Raw genomic sequence first — 19,353 nt, forward strand, 5'->3', positions numbered from 1 at the left:
TAGTCGGGAATGAAAATGATCCTTAGTTGCAGCCCTGGTTGCTGTGGCAATAAGTCGTGTTTGAAATTGCCGAGCCTCCTGTTGCTTACCGATGGAGACTTTGTTGTCAGAGATGTTGTTGCTGAAACCAGATCCAGACACGGTCAGCCTGGTTCCTCCCAGCAAAGAGCCGAACAGTGGGGAGATGCTGTAGATTTCCAGGACGTACTCAATGGTAGCGTTTACACCGTTGCTATAAAACGAAAAGGCAGAAAAGTCCAATTAAGTCCTGAAATAACGACGTGTTCTGGCTTCTGGATTTTGTGACATTATCTGTTCTAACAACTGACTCGACTTGATTCCATTAACGCCTCCATTTTTTGACGGTTCATTGTGTTCAGATCTTTGCACAATATGATGAACGCTTTGATAAATATCTGGATTATCTCCAGATCTACTATTGCATCTAACCCTTGCACAACGTTCAACAAACGCTCATGTGATGTTTTTCATGTCTGAAAAAATGGTATGTTTTCAGCTGGTGTGTTAACAGATGGATTGATGCCTGTGTGTGCTGTACCTTGTCTGGGGGTAGCCATTGTTTCCAACCTGTACATCAACTTTGTGCAGCCCGGGCGGCAGCACAGGGAGACGACAGGTGATGTTTGTCGCCGTCCACTGCACAATGACACACTCCTTTCTGCCTACAAGCACCATGCTGTCATTGTCTCGTCCTCCCAGATTGGAACCCTCGATGGTGAGTATTTGATGTCCTACACAAGAAGAGACACATCAACTCATCTTTTCCATGACAAAGCTTCTGCCATTCAACTTCCACGATAATTGGCACTTGTCATTTCTTTTATTGTTCAAAGTACCACTGAGTGTCGTGCAGAGCATCAGGTATTCCTGTTGCGTGGATACTTCGGTATTGTTTTTATCGTAATTACATGAGTTGACGTGTTTGTCTTTTCAGCCCAGATTCGCAAGGTTTAGCAAGCATAAAGGCTAAAGGCAGAAAAAACCTGCAAGTCGACATTACACGGCACTACGGTACGAGAAATGAGCTGACAGTGATAACAAAAGGTTTCAACTGTACTTACATACCAAGTGTGAACAGTAAAGAACATCACATTATCTTCATTGTATAATTAGAATGATAAATGACTTCAAGTTCCCTGACTGGAGACATTTCAGGTGATCTATGATTAAGAGACTTCCACACCCTGAACCCGTGTCACCTCAGAGGCCGCATGTTGACTCGTAACCTGCTTTGTCTGGTTTCCTGACATAGGAAATGTCTGGCTAATGTTGTTCACTAGAAAAGATTCAATAACTTCTAACAATATGTTTTTATACAACTAATTCCAAATGGACTATGCCTGGAGGTAACTGAGTGGTTTCATTGAAACACAATGAATAAACATTGAATCCTTTTATTTTAATAAACAAAGGACAAACACAAGGACTATAGATTTTAGACGTCTGTTGCATTCACTCGACAGATCAGATTTCTATTGCCCTTTAAAAATAAAAACCCATTAAACCTTTCATTCATTCATAGAAAAGAACGTAATCCAAGCCGTCTTCTGGGTTTGCTCATCCCGGTATCTCCCGGTATCCCAGTGAAAGGTTATTAAATGGATGAATATAGTTCATGAAGGCTAAAATGAGTCCTAACTCACCGATCACAGTGGTGGTGCGAGGACTCAGGCCTGAGATCTGTGGTGTGAGGTTGTTATCGTAGGTGAAGGTGCTGCTGGCTGTCTGACTCGTGCTTCCCACCGTCACTGTGACCGCCTGTGATCCTGCAGTTCCCTGATAGTAATAAAAATATTTATTCATTAATTAAGTAAAAGAGGATGAATAAATGCCAATAAAACCATATTGGTGTAAGTGGCCACAGCAAAAATTAGTCTCCCTTTAAAGCATCTACATAAAATGTAATTTACTCAATGATTTAAGTGAATCTACAAGTATACTAAATAAAGTTTTGCACACTTGTGTTTTTGGCATTTTACGGACATCTCTTGTAAAATACTGCAGGGAAATAACATCCATAAAAAACAGCAGTTTGTAGCGTGCACACTTACTGCTGGGGTTTTGCATTTCAGCTCGGTGTCACTGGCATGAATCACTGTGCACTCCTCACTGCCGACTGTAACTGTGGCGTTCCGGCTGAAGCCGAAACCGCTCACTGTCAGCAGCGTGCCTCCTAAGAAAAGAATAAAAGTTAGTAGATACTCGTCATACTCTTTCTGCTGTGTGTTTGAAGGTGCTCTTTGCTTCGCATGTTCTGATGAATAATGACAGATTGGAGTATTTGGTTCAGTGCAGTGTAACTTGTTACCTGCCACACTTCCAGAGAGCGGAGCGACGGAGGAAACAATGAGCTGGTAGGTGAAGTTGAGTATGATGTCGTCTGTGTACCGTGAATTCCCCAGAGAGGGGAAAGTGACAATCACAGGGTAGGTACCAGCACTGGCGCTGCCCAGTCTGCACACCTGGGTAGTAGCTGGAATACAGTTGACAACATTTGGTTAAACTCTTTCAGCTAGACGATAAACAACAAGATGAACTTCTCTGAACTTCTTTAACGTACCGGTGGTCTGTTCAACATGACACCTGGCTGGTCCCACAAAGATGGAGGCATTTTCACTGCCGAAGCCAGTCCCAGTGACGGTCAAAAGAGTCCCCAGGCCATTAGATCCTGAAGAGGTCGAGTCATTTAATAATAGAGAACACTCACTTCCATCACCGTCTGTCATCAGCCTGAACTTTTCATGGTTTTCTATCAAATCTGACAATTCACTGACACTTTTTTTGTTATTTGAGAACTGTTACTGAGGATTTTAAACATTCTACATGCCTTAAAATCAATCAATAACCAATAATATTATGTATATCTGTTGACACCTTGAGATGGGCTGATTCCAGTCACAGCTGGAGTCCTTTCCTCGGACCATTCAAACCCACAGTCACCAGAACACTTTGAGGGAATGCCGTTGATAATAACCTCCACCTGCAAAAGACATCAGGTAACCGCAAATTAAAACAAGTCAAACGAAGTTCATGAAGTTTCGCAACATAAAGATGACACACTGGGTGGGAATCCTCACTGACGTGAGATTATTGCTACAACAGTCACAACAACAGAACAATACAATAGAGCCCTGTGGCTTTCAGCCACTCCGGAACAAAGTAGTTATTTAATAGTATGCAAACATATCATTAAAATCCTGCCCGGAGGCACGAAATATACAAATGTGTTATGCAACGTGACAGATATAAATAGCACCTGACGTGTTGATGCTTAATGAATCTCAGGTCGTACCTGTGGTTTGGTTTCACACAAACGGAAGAAATCTCCTGTTAAGCCTCGTATCAACAATCCTCCCTTAGTCTTCTCACGGGCTGAAACAACCGCGTTTCTACCGACAACCGACGAGCTGTTAATCTGTGACGACAATCACAGGATGAGAATTAACCGATGTTAATTAAAGCAATCAAAAAAATGATGTGATTAAAATACGAAGTGGAGTCTGACCTGCATCAGAGGCTGGTCTCCGGGTTTATTGAGCCACTCGACCCTCCACCTGGGGCGTCGGCAGGTGCCCTGCTTTGCAACCTTGACCTGACCCATCCCTGCGATCCCCTCCAGAGCGTACTTCAGGTCCTCCTCACTGATGTCCACCGACAGACCTGAGAACAAGCGGTGGCTGTCTTAGAGTCGTATACACATTTTTAACTGTCTCTTTGCAACTTGTTTACTTATAGTTGTGAAATAGTTGCTAAAATAATGACAGAAAATAGATGTATTTTATCATTATGATGTGATTTTAAAAGATGTGGAGAGATCTGTGACTGATTTATGATGTGATTTTAAAAGATGTGGAGAGATCTGTGACTGATTTTACATTGCCTGTGTCATTGCTCCAGCTTCTCTGTCTTTGATTTCACAGTACAATAGCTGATAGGAGAGGTGACTGTGTGCGACCAGGCTTAGTAACTGTCCAAACATCTCATGCATACCATACAACAGCAACACTGGCATACAAGTAGTTTAAAAGTCAGTGGTCCGTCTCTGATCAGCCCGGGCAGTTAACATTTGTTATAATGCAAATCCTACACGGGTCCGTCTGGGGCTACCTTCAGCTCGGCCTCCATAAATCTCCACATCAAAGGTGCCGTTCAGAGGCGGGGTGGCTCTGTGAGGGCGAGTGACGGTGACGGTGGCTGCCCCTTCCTTGAACTCAGTCATGTCCTCGCTGCTGTTGGACACCTGTGAAATACAAGTGGAGAAAGAAAGATAATACACGTGGTACATACATATGTGTTGCTTTTAACACCACAACACTAGTTTGAACTGAACTGTATTTATTCAAAATCATGTCCTTGATGTGAATGGACAGACGTCTTTCTCCCTTTGACGTCATCATTAAGTCTAATTTGCATTGACACTTTTAACTGAAACAAATGTTGCAGTCTGCAGTCACATGTTTCAGGGCCATGCCGTACAGTAGTCGGTCACTACTTCCAATGCAATCTGTTAGGCAAATGATGACTGCACAGCATGACGAGACACGAGACACACAGTCAGATCATTGTGGCGCCTCTCTGTGCTATAAGTTATGTCACCTGGCCGTGGGCTACAGAACATTTCCTCTGTTTTTATCAGTCACACTGCTGAAGAAACTCCGTCCCTTTAAATGTCACACTCCAACATTTCTGATGTTTCAAAAATCAGCAGAAAACCTGCAGCTTGGTGTTTGTTAGTTCTTTTTGTCTACTTCATAACACAGTTGCATCACAGCAAAGAGACTTAGGTTTAATTTCTGGCCTCAGCCCTTTCTTTGTGTTGATATTATTTCCCAAGAAACACAAGCTGAGGCAGATTAGAGACTCCACCTTGTTTCTTCAACAGATGGGAAAGCCCCATCTCTCATTTACATAGACCGACTTATTTTCATCAGTGAGTATTAACAGTTACAAGCGCTTCTTTAAATGAACCCTAACCCTGGCTCTAAATAACAACATGAACCTAAACTGGATGGACAGTTACCTGCATGAAGCCAACTTCGAGCATTGGGAAGCCAGAGGCACATTCTACTGGTGTGGCTTTGATCTCGTATCTGATCCATGAAGAATTTATTGAGATATTGCTAACGGCGATCGTCTGGAAGGAAAATCCCAAACTCTCAAAAGGTGGAGGCCTTCGCTTGAGGAGAACAGCTGTAAGGAAACAGGGAATAAGATAAACTGAGCAACATCTGCACACTGTAATACATAAAAAGGTAGGTAGATAGATTGGACTTCAACATTAAAGATCGGCCACCAAAAATCAACTACGATCAAGCTGCGTACCATATTCATCATTTGTGGTAGGCGCCTTTCCGATGTGAACGGCATCCACGTAGAAATCTGCACCGGACTCGTCTTTGTAGAGGTAAAACTCCAGCAGATTGTACGTGCTTCCAAAATAATCTGTCTGCAGGGAACTCTCCAGATCCATGCATTTGTAGCTCCACCTGTAAAGACACAGTCACATTTATTTAAAAGCTGCTATTGAGCCGACAAGTTTGCACATCAAAATCACGTCATGTTTTTATTTTTACTGACATGTGGCTCTTAGTGAAGACAGTGATGATCTTTGCGGTCTCGGTCTTGGTTTGGCCTTGGGTGTTGCGGTAAGTGAACTTCATCCCAATTTCATTCTTTAACATCCCCTTGTATGCAAAGCAAAGCTGCAAGGATGGGATTTAATTACACACCGGATCCAAACAGAATTCACATTCATGAATTACTTCTAACATCTGTTTTGTCCATTTGAAGTGTGAATTAAAAAATGAACAAAAAGTACAATAAATAAACATCTTGTGGGTTTTACCGTTGAAAACTTGTCCAATAAAATTGGCCCATAGTTGCCACCAGACACTTTGGTGTAACTGTCCTTGAAAAGGACCTCAGCGTTCTTCAGAGACCAATGGCCACAGAAACCAGAGTTCTTCACTGGAGTCCCTTTTTCAGCAGTGAACTGGTGAGTGCAAGAAATCACAACATGGTGATAATCTAAAATCAGACGTTGTTAAAAAGGTTACAGACAACATTCAGTGCAACATCTGTCCTCACTGACCTGAGAGTTGTCATTTTCAAAGTCATTGAAGTACTTCACGTCGGTCCCTTCGGTGGTCAAGATCTCACCGGGACACTCGGCCTTCATCGTGGCCTCCAGAGCCGCCTGCACCTGTTCACAAATCCACACAAGCTGGATGTTGGTATTGTTTCTACACAGCACAGGCTGCCACATCTGCAATAACTTCAGTCCAAATATTATTTTTTACACAACAGACCTCGTTTCCAGTTGCAGTGAGGGGGATGGGCTTTGTAGGGATTCCCCCCCAGAACAGAGTGAACGTCTTCATGTCGCTTGTCCCCTTTGTAACCTCAACAACAGTGATGTTGGTGGAACCAGAAGCCTCATAGTGAAGAGGTTTGAAGTCCCCTGTAGTCAAAAGATGACAGATGATCTATTGCAGTATTAAGTACCCAGCTTTCTCCTGACTGGCTACTTTTCTGTCCATTCATACCTCTGACAGAATTGAATGTGACGGTGAAGTGAGATCCTTGACTATCGTCCTGTTTGGTGACCTGGACTGTGTCGGGTTTGATGGACCAAAGGCTGTTCAAGGCTGCTTCCACCAGATCAGCTGAGGCGCTAACTGGAAGTGGTCCTAAAGGTAAAAAGGCAAAGCTCATGAACAAACATAATGTCTACAGTGTATGACACAAATGCAATAAGATGATGTGAAACACGTTACCAGTCTTTGCATCTCCGTAGCCCAGGCTGAAGAAGGTGCTCGCACAAAGATGGCTACAGTCGCTGCTAACGGTAACCTTCTGGACCTCTTTGACCGCCGTGACGCTGCCGGGCAAGTTTTCAAAGGTGACCACCTGTGCAACAGAGAGAGAGCAAAGGCGAGGTACAGAAATGAGAAAAAGGTGGACACTAGGTGGAAGGAAGTAGTACTGAGTATTTCCCCATTTGTGTAGGCGAGCAGTCTGTGATGGGTTTAACAGAACAAAGCATTTGGTAGCAACAGCCCAACACTTTCATACCTGTTCCTCATCAAACACTTCATAGGCAGCCAAGATAAGCTGAACCTCATTGACGGCGTCGTCACTCTGGGCCTCTGTAAAGGAGCTCTCCGGTTTGAACAGGGCGATGTTGGCGGTAGCTTTGCTGCCATAGTCTTGAAACAGCATTTCGAAGTAGTAGCTAGAGAAAAAAAGTTGTTTTGAAAGTTTTTATAGGAATTTCATCACAGCTACAACGAAGACAGTGCACTCATAATTTTGCAGTACTTACGGTTTTCCTCCCTCGAGAGCCATTACTTCAGATTTCTGTGACTCCAGTTGAGTGAAATCTCTGACATAATATGGCTGGTATGCAATTTTAACCTGAAGTGGAGGTTGTAGAAAAAAAATTATACAACTTTCTGAATTTCTGAGGTTGTCTTTAATTATGATTATAATGATTTCTTGTTCATTTTAAAGTAAACTCTCCGTCCGTACCTTATCTTCTGGGCGGCTGGAGTTGCTGAGGTAGAGGTCGCATCGGTCATCACAGTTGAGGTAAATGGTGTAGTTGCTGCTGGTTGGAGGGACAAAGAAGCCTTTGGATCGTCCACTGAAGTAAGCAATGTCAGGAAAGACGTAGGGCAGGGAGTCGATCCAATTTGTCCAGTAGCCAGTTGTGTTTTCATTGTAGTTGTAAATGTCATTCAGGTAACGGGGTTTAGTGATGTTCCACACCTCGGTCTTTATGCCTCTTCCACCTGGAAATGAATCGGGTGTATCAAAATTCCAGATGAAACGATTAATCGACTGATCATAGTTGACCAGCAGAAAATTAAAAAGAGATTATTTTATCATCTTTTCTTTGTCGTATATGACAGAATATTATCTTTTAAGACATCTAAGTCATAGATCATAGTTCATAGATAAATAAAATGTTGGCTTTAATTAAATTTATTTTGCCAACAGGTTCCACGTAATTGTATTAAGTTATTTAAACTAAGAAATGTTAAATATAGTTAAATAATCCTCATGGATGTAGAAAAGGAAAACGGGTTTCTGTGTCTGCTTTCCATGTGTCAATTCTGTGTGAGGTCTTTTCTATGATGCACAATCAGAAATATGTAACAGATTATCTCGTCACAGCTCACAGCACATCCAACACCGTGAGACCCGATGAACTGTGACAAGTACCGGGATGAACACAACAGCTTTGTTTACGGATGCTTTAAATTCTTTCAGTGATCAACGTGTCAACTGATGCAAACGTGTTGTTCTGATAATGAAGAAGACGAGGTGTGTTCACCTGGGTAGACTGTCATGTTCTTCATGTTCATGTCTTGTCTGGCAGTCCTGCACGTGATGCTTTCATCGGACACACTCTGGATTTCACAAGGCAGGCCTGAAAAAAGCAAGTTAACTCTCACGTGAACCTTTCAACAGACTCATTATCTACTCACATGTCAGCCGAAACACTGCGGAGATATGTACTGTATGCTTGAGCTTTGAAGGTGTTAAAGTATTTCCCACTGACATCATCACTTATTTGTGGTATTTTGTTTCACAACACACTTTGGTGTTACTTCAGTTTTTCAGTGTTTCATTGTGTTTATGGTTCATCAGTGGTTTCCAGTCAGGTGCAATAAAAAAATACAATTCTTTTCTAGTAAATTTATTTAATTCTCAGGCCTCAGATAATAAAACACACAACCAAGGAATATTTGGTGCATATTTTCTCCTCCCTTTGCTGGTGTGACACAATTTTAAGATTTTATTGAGCTCGACAAATTTAAATTTAAAATAAAAGATTCAGAAAGAAAACAGAAGTGTTAACTCTCTGTGTAGAAATTAAACTTTCTTCGTTTTCTTCTATGTTGTTAAATGCTAGAAATGTTAAATACAATTTTATTATCTGTGATCTAAAGTTTTCTAACTTCAGAGCATGGAAGTAAAGGCTATAATACACTATATGACTGCACATGCTTCATCAGTAATATATGAATTTCTCAGCAGACATAGAGGTCTGAAAAAAACAGGTTATATAAATGATATTACTGGATGTTTGGACTTCATGTACTATGTCTGGATTCTGTATCTGGTGTCCTTTAAGTCCATGAATTCCTTAAAATTAATCATCACGTTAATAGTGATTCATTGTGATTTTCATGCTTTAATTTTATGAATCAAGAAACTTCATATACTGTCAGACTTGTGCTGTAACTTGGAGTCTACGACATGTTGAATGACTCATGAAGTCGTACAAAACCCTCATGAGCTCGCATGTCACGGTCTGCTGTGCCTCTAAGCTTTTGGAAGATTCCTGTCTGCCGTGCCTTCCGTCGTGGTAAAAAAGGATTATCACCATTGCGTGACTTTCAGGCCCAACAATGTGTTTTGTTTCATGGAGACGCACGACATTCATCTATCCATGCTGAACACTTTGTACTGTGTGAAAACAATACCAGGTCATGTGTAATATCAGTGTCAGGAAAGCAGCTACAGGTGCCAGATTTTTGGTAATTACCTCCGACGAGAACACGTGCTGGGCGATCGGTTTGGTCGAAGAAGCGGCCGTGGATGGTCAACAGGGTTCCACCCATGACGCTACCATTGGATGGGGAGACTCCCGTCACCTCTGGACAAGAGACAAACATTTCACTGTAATAAGAATAAATTCTACTCAGGAAGTACTTCAGTTATTGAGAACAAATGTCTTTCCGTCTAACGAACCTGCAAAGGTCTGAAACATGGAGAGCTTGTCCGGGATAGTTGTGACCCTGTAAAGTTTCCTGTCTGGCAAACTCCTAAAGATTTTAAAGAAATTAATAAATATTATTTTTCATACAAGAACCAAAAGTCAAGAAGAAACCCAGTCGTTAGAAACCAGCTGTATGTATGCACATCTTAAACTGAAGCGTGTAAAAATAGTGAATATTTAAATAATGCTTCACCTTCCAAACTCAGAATCAAGAATGTAGCTCAGGTTGTGATGCCCTGTTGGAAATTTACAGTTTGTACAGTTTCAGAATTCATCTTTTTTAAAATATTTATTAAGATCAGCTGTAATGAAAGAAAACCAGCTTACCAACATACGTCCCTGTCATCTTGCAGCTCATGTATCCCCACCAGGATCCTTCATTGTCCAGTTGTAGTTTATATCTTTAGAAACATTTAAAAGCTAGTTCCATAGAAAATCATAAAAAACGATCAGTACTATTATCTTACTTTTATGTAACATGTACTCACAGTTCATCTGAATTTGGTTTAATCAGCTCGCATGGCATCCCTCCCATGTAGGATCTGCCACAAAATAGATCAAATTTATTCAATATTACACAGGTACAAGTACACATTACAAGTACATGGTTGAAATTTCAAAGTAAAGCAACCTTCAGTCTTACATTTTCTTCAAATGATCAAAGATTGATGATTAAAGATGCAGAATTTCCCCTCATCTGCTTGAGCGAGTCTAAAATTCTTTACAGTAATATGAATGTTTGGAAAGTTTATTAAAGTTTTATTTTTATACCTCAGGAATCTGACGTTGAGGCCGTTGGAGCTCACAGCAGTGTTGCTTCCGTACACATCCGTGAAAATCAACCCTCGTGTTGTCACCAAAGTGCCTGCAGGGATTTTGAAGTGGCTTTAATGTCAAGTTCAAATTGGACTCTGGGAATGAATTGCATATTATAGAAGTAAAGACGTTTACCTGGGGGACCACTGACTGGATCCAGACTCACCATAGAAGGTGTGCGATACCAGACAGTCTGAGGAGATTTACAGTAACAATGTTAGAAACCAATCAAAACTAACTTGTAAGTGAAGGTGCTGCATTCGCTGCAAACTTACATAGAAGCTGCAGTGGTAAGATTTGTAATCGCCTCTGCATATACTACTGTCAGGAATGGGAACACCATCCACACTGACATGGACCACATACTGATCCTTTGGCATGGCTCTGCAATGGACAGATTATACATCATTTTAGATAAATATATGCATGAAGTGACTTCTTGTGTATAAATATAAGTGCTATACCTGGTGTAACACATGACCTGTTTGCCGTGTGTGGAGTCTCTCTCCACGTCACAGGGCACTGACAGGGTGTCTGACACCAGCGTCACGCGGTTGCCAAACGTGTCGTCGGCTGGATTCAGCTGGAACTGATTCTCCTGGGCGAAACCTGCAAAAAACAAACAAACAAACAACTTATTGCATTATTTTCTGGATGAATAGTTTAGCGTCAAGAAAACAGGTGAAAATCACGTAGCTGAAGTCCAGCACGTGGTTAGAAGTTGTGTTTTTGCACAGCATCCAGCACTGCAGCTACCTCTTCAACCGAATCTCTGCATCTCTTATATCATAATACAAACTACTGGTTATTAGAATTATTAATATCATTATTAGGGTTATTTTTTGTGCCATTTTTGCATATAATACCTAATATAATATTACTGTATATATTCATATGTAGCATGTGTACACATACATACATGTACATACACAGTCTGTTACACTGCTACTTGCACCATTTTGTATTTTGTGTTGTAATGTGTGCACACTTTATTGTAGTCCTGTCTGCACTGTGTTCTTCTGTTGTTGGTCCTTGCACAAACACTGGTTTCATATTGTTGAAATGACAATAAAACCCCTTTGACCCTGAGATCAGGTCTCCATCCTCATGTAGCATCATTATATACTATATACTATCGGAGCCTCTTACCGTCTCCTACAATGGTGAGCCGTGTCGCTCCATTGAAGCTTCCTCTGTGTGGACTTACATAGTCAATGCGCTGAGCACCTGAAATGTAAAACAGTTTACACATTATACTGAGGCTGAGCAGTGGGCTGGAGGGGACTTGTTTGGAAGTAAACTTACATTTTAGATTTTAAAAAAGCAGATTTATTTATTTATTTATTTATTTATTTATTTGTAGTCTGCATCCGTCTACTTACTGCAGCAGCAGCAAAGTGCGAGGAGGAGAGCCGCCGGCTTCAGCTCCATCCTGCAGAGTTCTCAGATTTGTTGCTGCCTCAGCTGCAGTCTGCTGTCTGTACATTTAAACACAGAGGTTTCTTTCAACGTTTTCAAAAGGTAACAAAGAGGCAAATCAGCGGACTAAAACCACTAGAGACCAGAGACCAGAGACCAGACCCAGATCACCGTGAGATTCTACTTATAGTTCATCAATAAATCTGTAACAGTCACAAACATGTGATTAAAAGCTGCACACCTGTTGAAAACGTGATTAAAAGCTACACACCTGTTGAAAACATGATTAAAAGCTACACACCTGTTGAAAATGTGATTAAAAGCTACACACCTGTTGAAAACGTGATTAAAAGCTACACACCTGTTGAAAAGCCGTTCACTTGTTAATAACTCAGGTGCTCGTGCAGGTAGAGAGGGAGCTGTCTGTGCGCGCGGGGCACGGACCATTAACCCTTTATAGTCCGCTCGGTGTTCCGCCTCTCACCTGACACCGGCGAGGAGGAGGAGACTCCTGCTGACCATGTCTCTACATCTGTGGCTGGAACCAAAGCAGACTTGACGGACTTGTCAGTTTCCAGTAAGAGAGTAAAGTTCAGGGGTGAGAAAGGCACGATGAGTAACTTCATGGACGGGAATCTAAATGAAGGAAGCGAAGAGGAAGCAGAGAATCTATAAAAAGATTGATCTGTCAGGAGTGATGAGAAAAGTTTGAGATTCTTTACTTCAAAGAAGTAAAACTGTAAAAAAAAATAGTATAAATTATAAAGAATAATCAGGAAAATGTACTAAAACATCATTAGATTATTATAGTCTGTGAAAATATTAATAATCTTAAACAATTATCAATATGAATAATCAAATACTTGTAGTGGAAGAGAAGCAGAAATAGAATGAGACATGAAAGAAAATAAAGAAAGGGAAACAACATTTTACTTCCTCCGTTTGTTTTATTTATCATTTATGTCATTAATGTTGTTATTCCAGGATAACAACATAATTCATTTGAGACCTCAGGAAATCCAAAGGAAAGACAAATATATGAAATCACTGCAAATGCAGCATTCTCCTCTGACATCGCTGAACTCAATGATGTTTTCCTGTAATGACTGAATATATTTTATATATAGACCACAGGATCTCATATTAATTATACTGTTATCTTGGGAAAACAAAGTTTTTGATTTTATGAAAATGATCATACATTTATTATTCTGACAACATGTCATAAATAACTGGAGATCTCAAGAAAACAAATGAAATGAACTTGTTATCACCAGAAATAAAACGAATGACCGCTTAGGGCTTCCGTACTTAAGTGCTGTACTTGAGTAAATGTCCTTAGTTACATTGCATCAGTGATACAAAGTCATTGGAACAGCTTTATGCTTTATCCGTGTTCATCACAATGAACAAAACACTTTGATGTCGTCCTGTTCACACCTCTCTGCGTGCTGCATATGAAATAACACGCACACGATAAACACGTGTACACATGTTCATTGTGTGCATTGTGTGTGTTGGATTCTTTCTCTAATTCTTAAATAACATAATGATTAGTGAGAACTGGCTGACTGCCACCAGTTTGTGCTCAACTCAACCCAACCCCAACCATCAGGCCGCTGAATGGGAAGGCCTCAGGGGATCGTCATTATAAGATTTAATTCAATAGAATTACAGACATAATCACATTAATCGAGAATTAATAATGATGCAGTAAAGTGTGAGCAACATATCACATCACTACCAGAGAGGTCAGGACTCCAGGCGGTCATATTCTGAGCATTAGAAAACATCTTTAAACAGAAACAGAGAAAGGTGTTAGTATTTATTCAAATCTATTTGTTATTTATTTAGACATATTAACTATTTATTGCTCCGTTATGACTTTATTCAACAGTCTGGATGTTCCTGGAACCTGGTGCTTCTCAAACTGAGTGGAGGGCACAGCAGTGACTATTACAGTGACCTCCTGTTAATCATCACACTCAGTCATCATAACCATAATGAAGAAGTACATCATTTCCTTTCTTAAGAAAAAATAACATCATTGCGAAGGCAGTGGTGCCATCACACGATCCTCTCCAAAATGTAACAAAAGAAAAGTCAAAGTAAAGTAAAAAGACGTAAGTCTCAGAGGTCAAATAGAGCGATTAATACTTTTACTACTTACACAGCAGAACAGCAAAGTCTCTCTCAGTCAAACACAGCGTAGTCAGACAGGACTTGCTAAAGTTGATAAATCTGATGAGTTGACGAGTGAGAGAAATATGGTGGTAGTGAGAAATTAGATCAGAATCTTATACAGTCTCTCCTCTCACCTTCATTTAGTCTCTAGGGTGCAGATGGGGGAAATATGGCAGGCTCAGTCACAGTGAGCCCAGCACTGCTTTCTCCTTCTGAAATACAGAATGTGGAGGGCAAACAGGTCAGATGAACAGATGTATGTTTGTATGGAAACTCATGTCCTCAGCTTCTCCAATATTTTTCTATATTCTTTTGCAAAACATATTAATATACTGGAGAATGTTTGATAGTGAAGGTCGGCAAATGGTCTTGAATTTCCAGATGAATATGGTGTTGAAGTATGGCTCCATGAGAACACAATGCTTTAGTCCTTTGTGAAAGATATTACCCAGTATACTTCATATAATATGCATTCGATTATATTTCTTCTTCCTTTCTATATATTTCTATTTCATTTTTTTTACCCTTACATGTTAATAATAATAATGTTTGACTGACATTCACGTCACCATTTTTGCTCACACGTGCCTCTGGGTCGGAAACACTAACTGCCCCTTTACATAACCTCCATGAGAACAACAGCAGAACTCCTCAACTATTTGAGTTGAGAAGATAATAGTAGTTCTGTGATTCTTTCCCTTGCTGTTATTTTTAGTTTAAACCATCAATCATGTTGTCAAATGATGAAGGAGACGATGAGGCCAGAGCATTTTGATGGGAGACTAACTATGGAGCATGTGATCAGAGAAGTAAAGCAACAAGTGTTTGTGTTTTTCAAAGATGACATATAGTATAATAAAATGAGAAGTTATCACACAACAAACAGCAAGTCAGCAAATCATCGATCTTGAGGAAGTTGTGTTCAAATCTGAAGCCTCATTTTTAAACTGAAGGAGTTGGATTATGTATGTTTGGTCAAATATTAGGTTGAGAAGTCGTGGAGGCGTTTAAACAGAAAGGTATTTTTCCAAATTATTTTCATCATAAACAATTCGGTCGTTCTCTGTGAGCCACTTCATGTAAAAATAAAAGACAAACATGTCACACCTTATATTGCTACGTGTCCTAAAAATGCTTTAAAATGGCCAAAACAAATATGTTTTAATAGCATAGTAAAAGAAAATAAATTAGTTTGTGACTATTTCTAGGCTGGGAGCAATGAGCTCCAGTTTTTACATTTCAAGTGTTGTAAATTAAACAAACAAGAAATAATATGTTAAAGTGAGATTTAAGATTTGATCTAACTCTTGGCAAAGAAGCAAATAATTGTATTTCTCTATTTAATGATTTACTGAATTTCACAAAGCAAGTGATCTCAATTTTGCAGAAACTTCCAACATTTCAGGTATTCTGTTAATAATATGTCTAATAATAGCTAATATGCAGTTTAAATCAATTCAGATTAACTCACATTTATTCATTTATGGTATATAATATATATGTTAGCTGCTGACCGTTCTTTCAACAGCTTTCGGACCGGGACTGTTCATGGGCATCTCCCACTTAATGGTGGCTGTTCTAGAGTGCTGGCAAAACCAGGCACTGATGGCCATCATACATAACAACAAGCACATGCAGCCACACACAAAGCTCTCACACTTCCCACGCACCAAAACTAAAAACTCTGTAATTTTAAAAATAATTACCCTCATCACTTCTTTAACTGTCAGGTTGCTTTTTTCCATGACGTTTGAATAGAAAAGGAACATGGGCAGATATGTTGTCCAGCAGGTTCCAGCAGTGATGTAAGACATGTTGCTCAACTTCCTCTGTGAAAAATACTTAAGAAAGTACAATTCCCGAAAAAGAACAAATTGCGTAACAGTAGCATCATGAGCTCATGTCCGAGATGTATCTGAACCCAGGAATAGATTTGATTTTCTTCAGGAAATAACATTTACTTTAGGAAAGTACTTCTTAAAGTAAATGTATACACTGAAAGACATTCACTACTCTAAAACATAGAAACAGATTTAAATTTGTATTTTTACAAATGCACTATTTATCAGTAAGCTAAATAAATATTGCAATAATAATAAAGCACTCAGTGATAACATTAAAAATATTTACTCCAACAAATGTCTGTCTTCTTTCTAACATCCTAATTAGGGCCTCACATGGGTATGAGAGGGAGACAATGACGTGTCTGCCAAACCGTCCACAGTCTTATTTTTAGCACAAATCACTCAGTCATCGTGCCATCATGTCTGTGGAGAGAAAAAAATCTCTCTGCATTTTTTGGTTTGAAGAAGAAAATAAATGTAAAAATGAATCAGATCTTCGGTGATATTAAAGAAAACATCAGGACTCCAAATGACCAAAATAGGCATGACTTTATTATTTTTTTCCAAAACTGCTGCAAAACAAACTAAAATCAATATGAAAACACACAATACAAAATAAAAATAACACTTCAGCATTGCTCACAATGAGAACAAACATCAGTTTGCATTTTAATTGTGGATCTACAGTGAGTAAAAAAATGTCTAGACCGCGATCGGCTCATTCACAAGGTTGCGTGTTGAGCTAGAAAAGCTCTGATTCTCTGCAGGAGCTCTTTCTTCACGCTGTCTGGTACGAGTGCTGCGCAGGAGAGGAGAGAACACACAGTGGTTAGGAAAAGAAAAAGTGATATTAACCAATACAACAAGACAGGGTCCAATGTGTCAGATTTATGGAGCTCTGTTTACAGAATATGACAGAAATTGAATAAAATATTCAAACTACTTTGTGGATAATCACCTGAAAAGAAGAATCATTAATAAATCAATAAATCCCACACAGCACACAGTTAATGCTCTGACGCAGTTCAAACAGCCTCTGACTGTACGACAGAGCTGAGCCATCAGACGACCAAAGCAGCCGTCTCTATTTATATGTCCGACATTGACAAACCAGATGGAAATGAGCCAAATGCAACATTATTTATTTGATGTTAGAGCTGTCTCGTACTAGTTTAAGTCTCACATAAATACTCTGCTTCAGCTTGTTCCCGCTCTTCATTAAACGGCTGAAATATGCAAAGCCAAGACGTCATATTTGTTATGCAGCGTTCAATCAAATAAACAGTCACTTTTTATGGTGACGGCTGTTTTTAAATGTTTTTACTTTGCATATACTTGATGTTTATAATGTATATTATGTTGTACACAGTCTGTTATCTCCATTTACAGTTCTATCTCATATTTTTATTTCTACGGTCACTTTCTATTTCTTATAGTCTGTGTGTTGAGCACAGGTTCACTTCTTAAAACAGTTATCTATCTATCTATCTATCTATCTATCTATCTATCTATCTATCTATCTATCTATCTATCTATCTATCTATCTATCTATCTATCTATGTCACATTAAGCATTACTTCATCTACATTTAACCAGAATTCAGTCCAACAATCCCATGTGACCTCTTTAAAAACCCAACCAGGACTTAAAATGAAGCTGTGTGTGTGTTCTGACGTCTTCATACACCTGACCTGATGAAGTCAGGCTGAGCAGTAACAGCTCTGCTCATCATGTCTGCACTTCTTCCACCCCCTGCTGTCTGTTTGCACATTAACATGTGTCACCTCTGTGAACGGTGTGTCACCTCTGTGAACGGTGTGTCACCTCTGTGAACACGTGTCACCTCTGTGAACACGTGTCACCTCTGTGAACGGTGTGTCACCTCTGTGAACACGTGTGTCACCTCTGTGAACATTGTGTCACCTCTGTGAACGGTGTGTCACCTCTGTGAACGGTGTGTCACCTCTGTGAACGGTGTGTCACCTCTGTGAACATGTGTGTGTCACCTCTGTGAACATGTGTGTGTCACCTCTGTGAACATGCGTTACCTCTGTGAACATGCGTTACCTCTGTGAACATGCGTGTGTCACCTCTGTGAACATGCGTTACCTCTGTGAACGTGTGTGTCACTGTGAACATGTGTGTCACCTCTGTGAACATTGTGTCACCTCTGTGAACATGTGTGTCACCTCTGTGAACACGCGTTACCTCTGTGAACACGCGTTACCTCTGTGAACGTGTGTGTCACCTCTGTGAACATTGTGTCACCTCTGTGAACGTGTGTGTCACCTCTGTGAACACGTGTCACCTCCTCTGTGAACGTGTCTCCTCCTCTGTGAACGTGTGTCACCTCTGTGAACGTGTGTCACCTCTGTGAACGTGTGTCACCTCTGTGAACGTGTGTCACCTCTGTGAACAAGTGTTACCTGTGAACATGTGTGTGAACATGTGTCACCTCTGTGAACATGTGTGTCACCTCTGTGAACACGTGTTACCTCTGTGAACGTGTGTGTCACCTCTGTGAACATGTGTCACCTCTGTGAACATGTGTGTGAACATGTGTGTTACCTCTGTGAACATGTGTGTGAACATGTGTGTAAACATGTGTCACCTCTGTGAACATGTGTGTGAACATGTGTGTGAACATGTGTCACCTCTGTGAACATGTGTGTGAACATGTGTCACCTCTGTGAACATGTGTCACCTCTGTGAACATGTGTGTGAACATGTGTGTGAACATGTGTGTGAACATGTGTGTGTGTGTGTGTGTGAACATGTGTGTGTGTGTGTGTGTGTGAACGTGTGTGTGAACATGTGTTACCTCTGCCTTTCGGTGTGACTTCTGTGACCAGGTCCTCCACCGTGACATGCTCCAGGCCCTTCTCTTTGATCACATCTGGACAAAAACAGGTTCGTGATCACAGACATGTAGACACACACACACATACACATACACACACACACACACATACACACACACACACACACACACACACACACACACACACACACACAGATACACACACACACACAGATACACACACACACCTTTGCAGTGTGCTTTGAGCTGATCCTTCCACCCACACTCCACCAGCTTGGCCCTGAGCAGCTCCTTCAACCTGCGGACACATTAAAGGCTGACATGATTCAAACTGTCACCGAGCCCCGAGCAGCGGCTCACCGAGCACCGAGCCCCGGCTCACCGAGCACCGAGCCCCGGCTCACCGAGCACCGAGCCCCGGCTCACAGAGCACCGAGCACCGGCTCACAGAGCACCGA

The 19,353-nt window shown here is 40.6% G+C and overlaps 2 protein-coding genes across 2 annotated transcripts in view; both read right to left on the reverse strand.

The window, feature by feature from the left end:
* The window catches only part of pkhd1l1.1 (PKHD1 like 1, tandem duplicate 1), a 29,420-nt gene extending 16,899 nt beyond the window's left edge, over window positions 1-12,521 (reverse strand). Inside the window, exons 1-34 of the mRNA XM_027286554.1 lie at window positions 12,408-12,521; window positions 12,010-12,105; window positions 11,777-11,854; window positions 11,092-11,236; window positions 10,903-11,011; window positions 10,763-10,820; window positions 10,583-10,676; window positions 10,300-10,353; window positions 10,139-10,212; window positions 10,005-10,047; window positions 9,784-9,857; window positions 9,578-9,688; window positions 8,360-8,455; window positions 7,552-7,814; window positions 7,346-7,437; window positions 7,096-7,255; window positions 6,798-6,930; window positions 6,567-6,710; window positions 6,330-6,481; window positions 6,113-6,223; window positions 5,867-6,013; window positions 5,599-5,723; window positions 5,344-5,507; window positions 5,042-5,211; window positions 4,129-4,261; window positions 3,527-3,681; window positions 3,314-3,436; window positions 2,896-3,001; window positions 2,582-2,689; window positions 2,330-2,494; window positions 2,073-2,194; window positions 1,665-1,797; window positions 560-752; window positions 90-232 (exon numbers count right to left, since the gene is read on the reverse strand). Coding sequence (XP_027142355.1) covers window positions 90-232; window positions 560-752; window positions 1,665-1,797; window positions 2,073-2,194; window positions 2,330-2,494; window positions 2,582-2,689; window positions 2,896-3,001; window positions 3,314-3,436; window positions 3,527-3,681; window positions 4,129-4,261; window positions 5,042-5,211; window positions 5,344-5,507; window positions 5,599-5,723; window positions 5,867-6,013; window positions 6,113-6,223; window positions 6,330-6,481; window positions 6,567-6,710; window positions 6,798-6,930; window positions 7,096-7,255; window positions 7,346-7,437; window positions 7,552-7,814; window positions 8,360-8,455; window positions 9,578-9,688; window positions 9,784-9,857; window positions 10,005-10,047; window positions 10,139-10,212; window positions 10,300-10,353; window positions 10,583-10,676; window positions 10,763-10,820; window positions 10,903-11,011; window positions 11,092-11,236; window positions 11,777-11,854; window positions 12,010-12,058 — 4,027 coding nt within the window. The 5' untranslated portion in view covers window positions 12,059-12,105; window positions 12,408-12,521. The remainder of the gene's footprint in view (window positions 1-89; window positions 233-559; window positions 753-1,664; window positions 1,798-2,072; window positions 2,195-2,329; window positions 2,495-2,581; window positions 2,690-2,895; window positions 3,002-3,313; window positions 3,437-3,526; window positions 3,682-4,128; window positions 4,262-5,041; window positions 5,212-5,343; window positions 5,508-5,598; window positions 5,724-5,866; window positions 6,014-6,112; window positions 6,224-6,329; window positions 6,482-6,566; window positions 6,711-6,797; window positions 6,931-7,095; window positions 7,256-7,345; window positions 7,438-7,551; window positions 7,815-8,359; window positions 8,456-9,577; window positions 9,689-9,783; window positions 9,858-10,004; window positions 10,048-10,138; window positions 10,213-10,299; window positions 10,354-10,582; window positions 10,677-10,762; window positions 10,821-10,902; window positions 11,012-11,091; window positions 11,237-11,776; window positions 11,855-12,009; window positions 12,106-12,407) is intronic.
* A 4,083-nt stretch (window positions 12,522-16,604) lies between these two features.
* LOC104929252 (transcription and mRNA export factor ENY2-2) overlaps window positions 16,605-19,353 on the reverse strand; it is a 16,428-nt gene continuing 13,679 nt past the window's right edge. The window contains exons 3-5 of the mRNA XM_027286702.1: window positions 19,123-19,193; window positions 18,896-18,970; window positions 16,605-16,873 (exon numbers count right to left, since the gene is read on the reverse strand). Coding sequence (XP_027142503.1) covers window positions 16,797-16,873; window positions 18,896-18,970; window positions 19,123-19,193 — 223 coding nt within the window. The 3' untranslated portion in view covers window positions 16,605-16,796. The remainder of the gene's footprint in view (window positions 16,874-18,895; window positions 18,971-19,122; window positions 19,194-19,353) is intronic.

Source organism: Larimichthys crocea, chromosome XIII (genome assembly GCF_000972845.2).
Source record: "Larimichthys crocea isolate SSNF chromosome XIII, L_crocea_2.0, whole genome shotgun sequence".
Classification (NCBI taxonomy): domain Eukaryota; kingdom Metazoa; phylum Chordata; class Actinopteri; family Sciaenidae; genus Larimichthys; species Larimichthys crocea.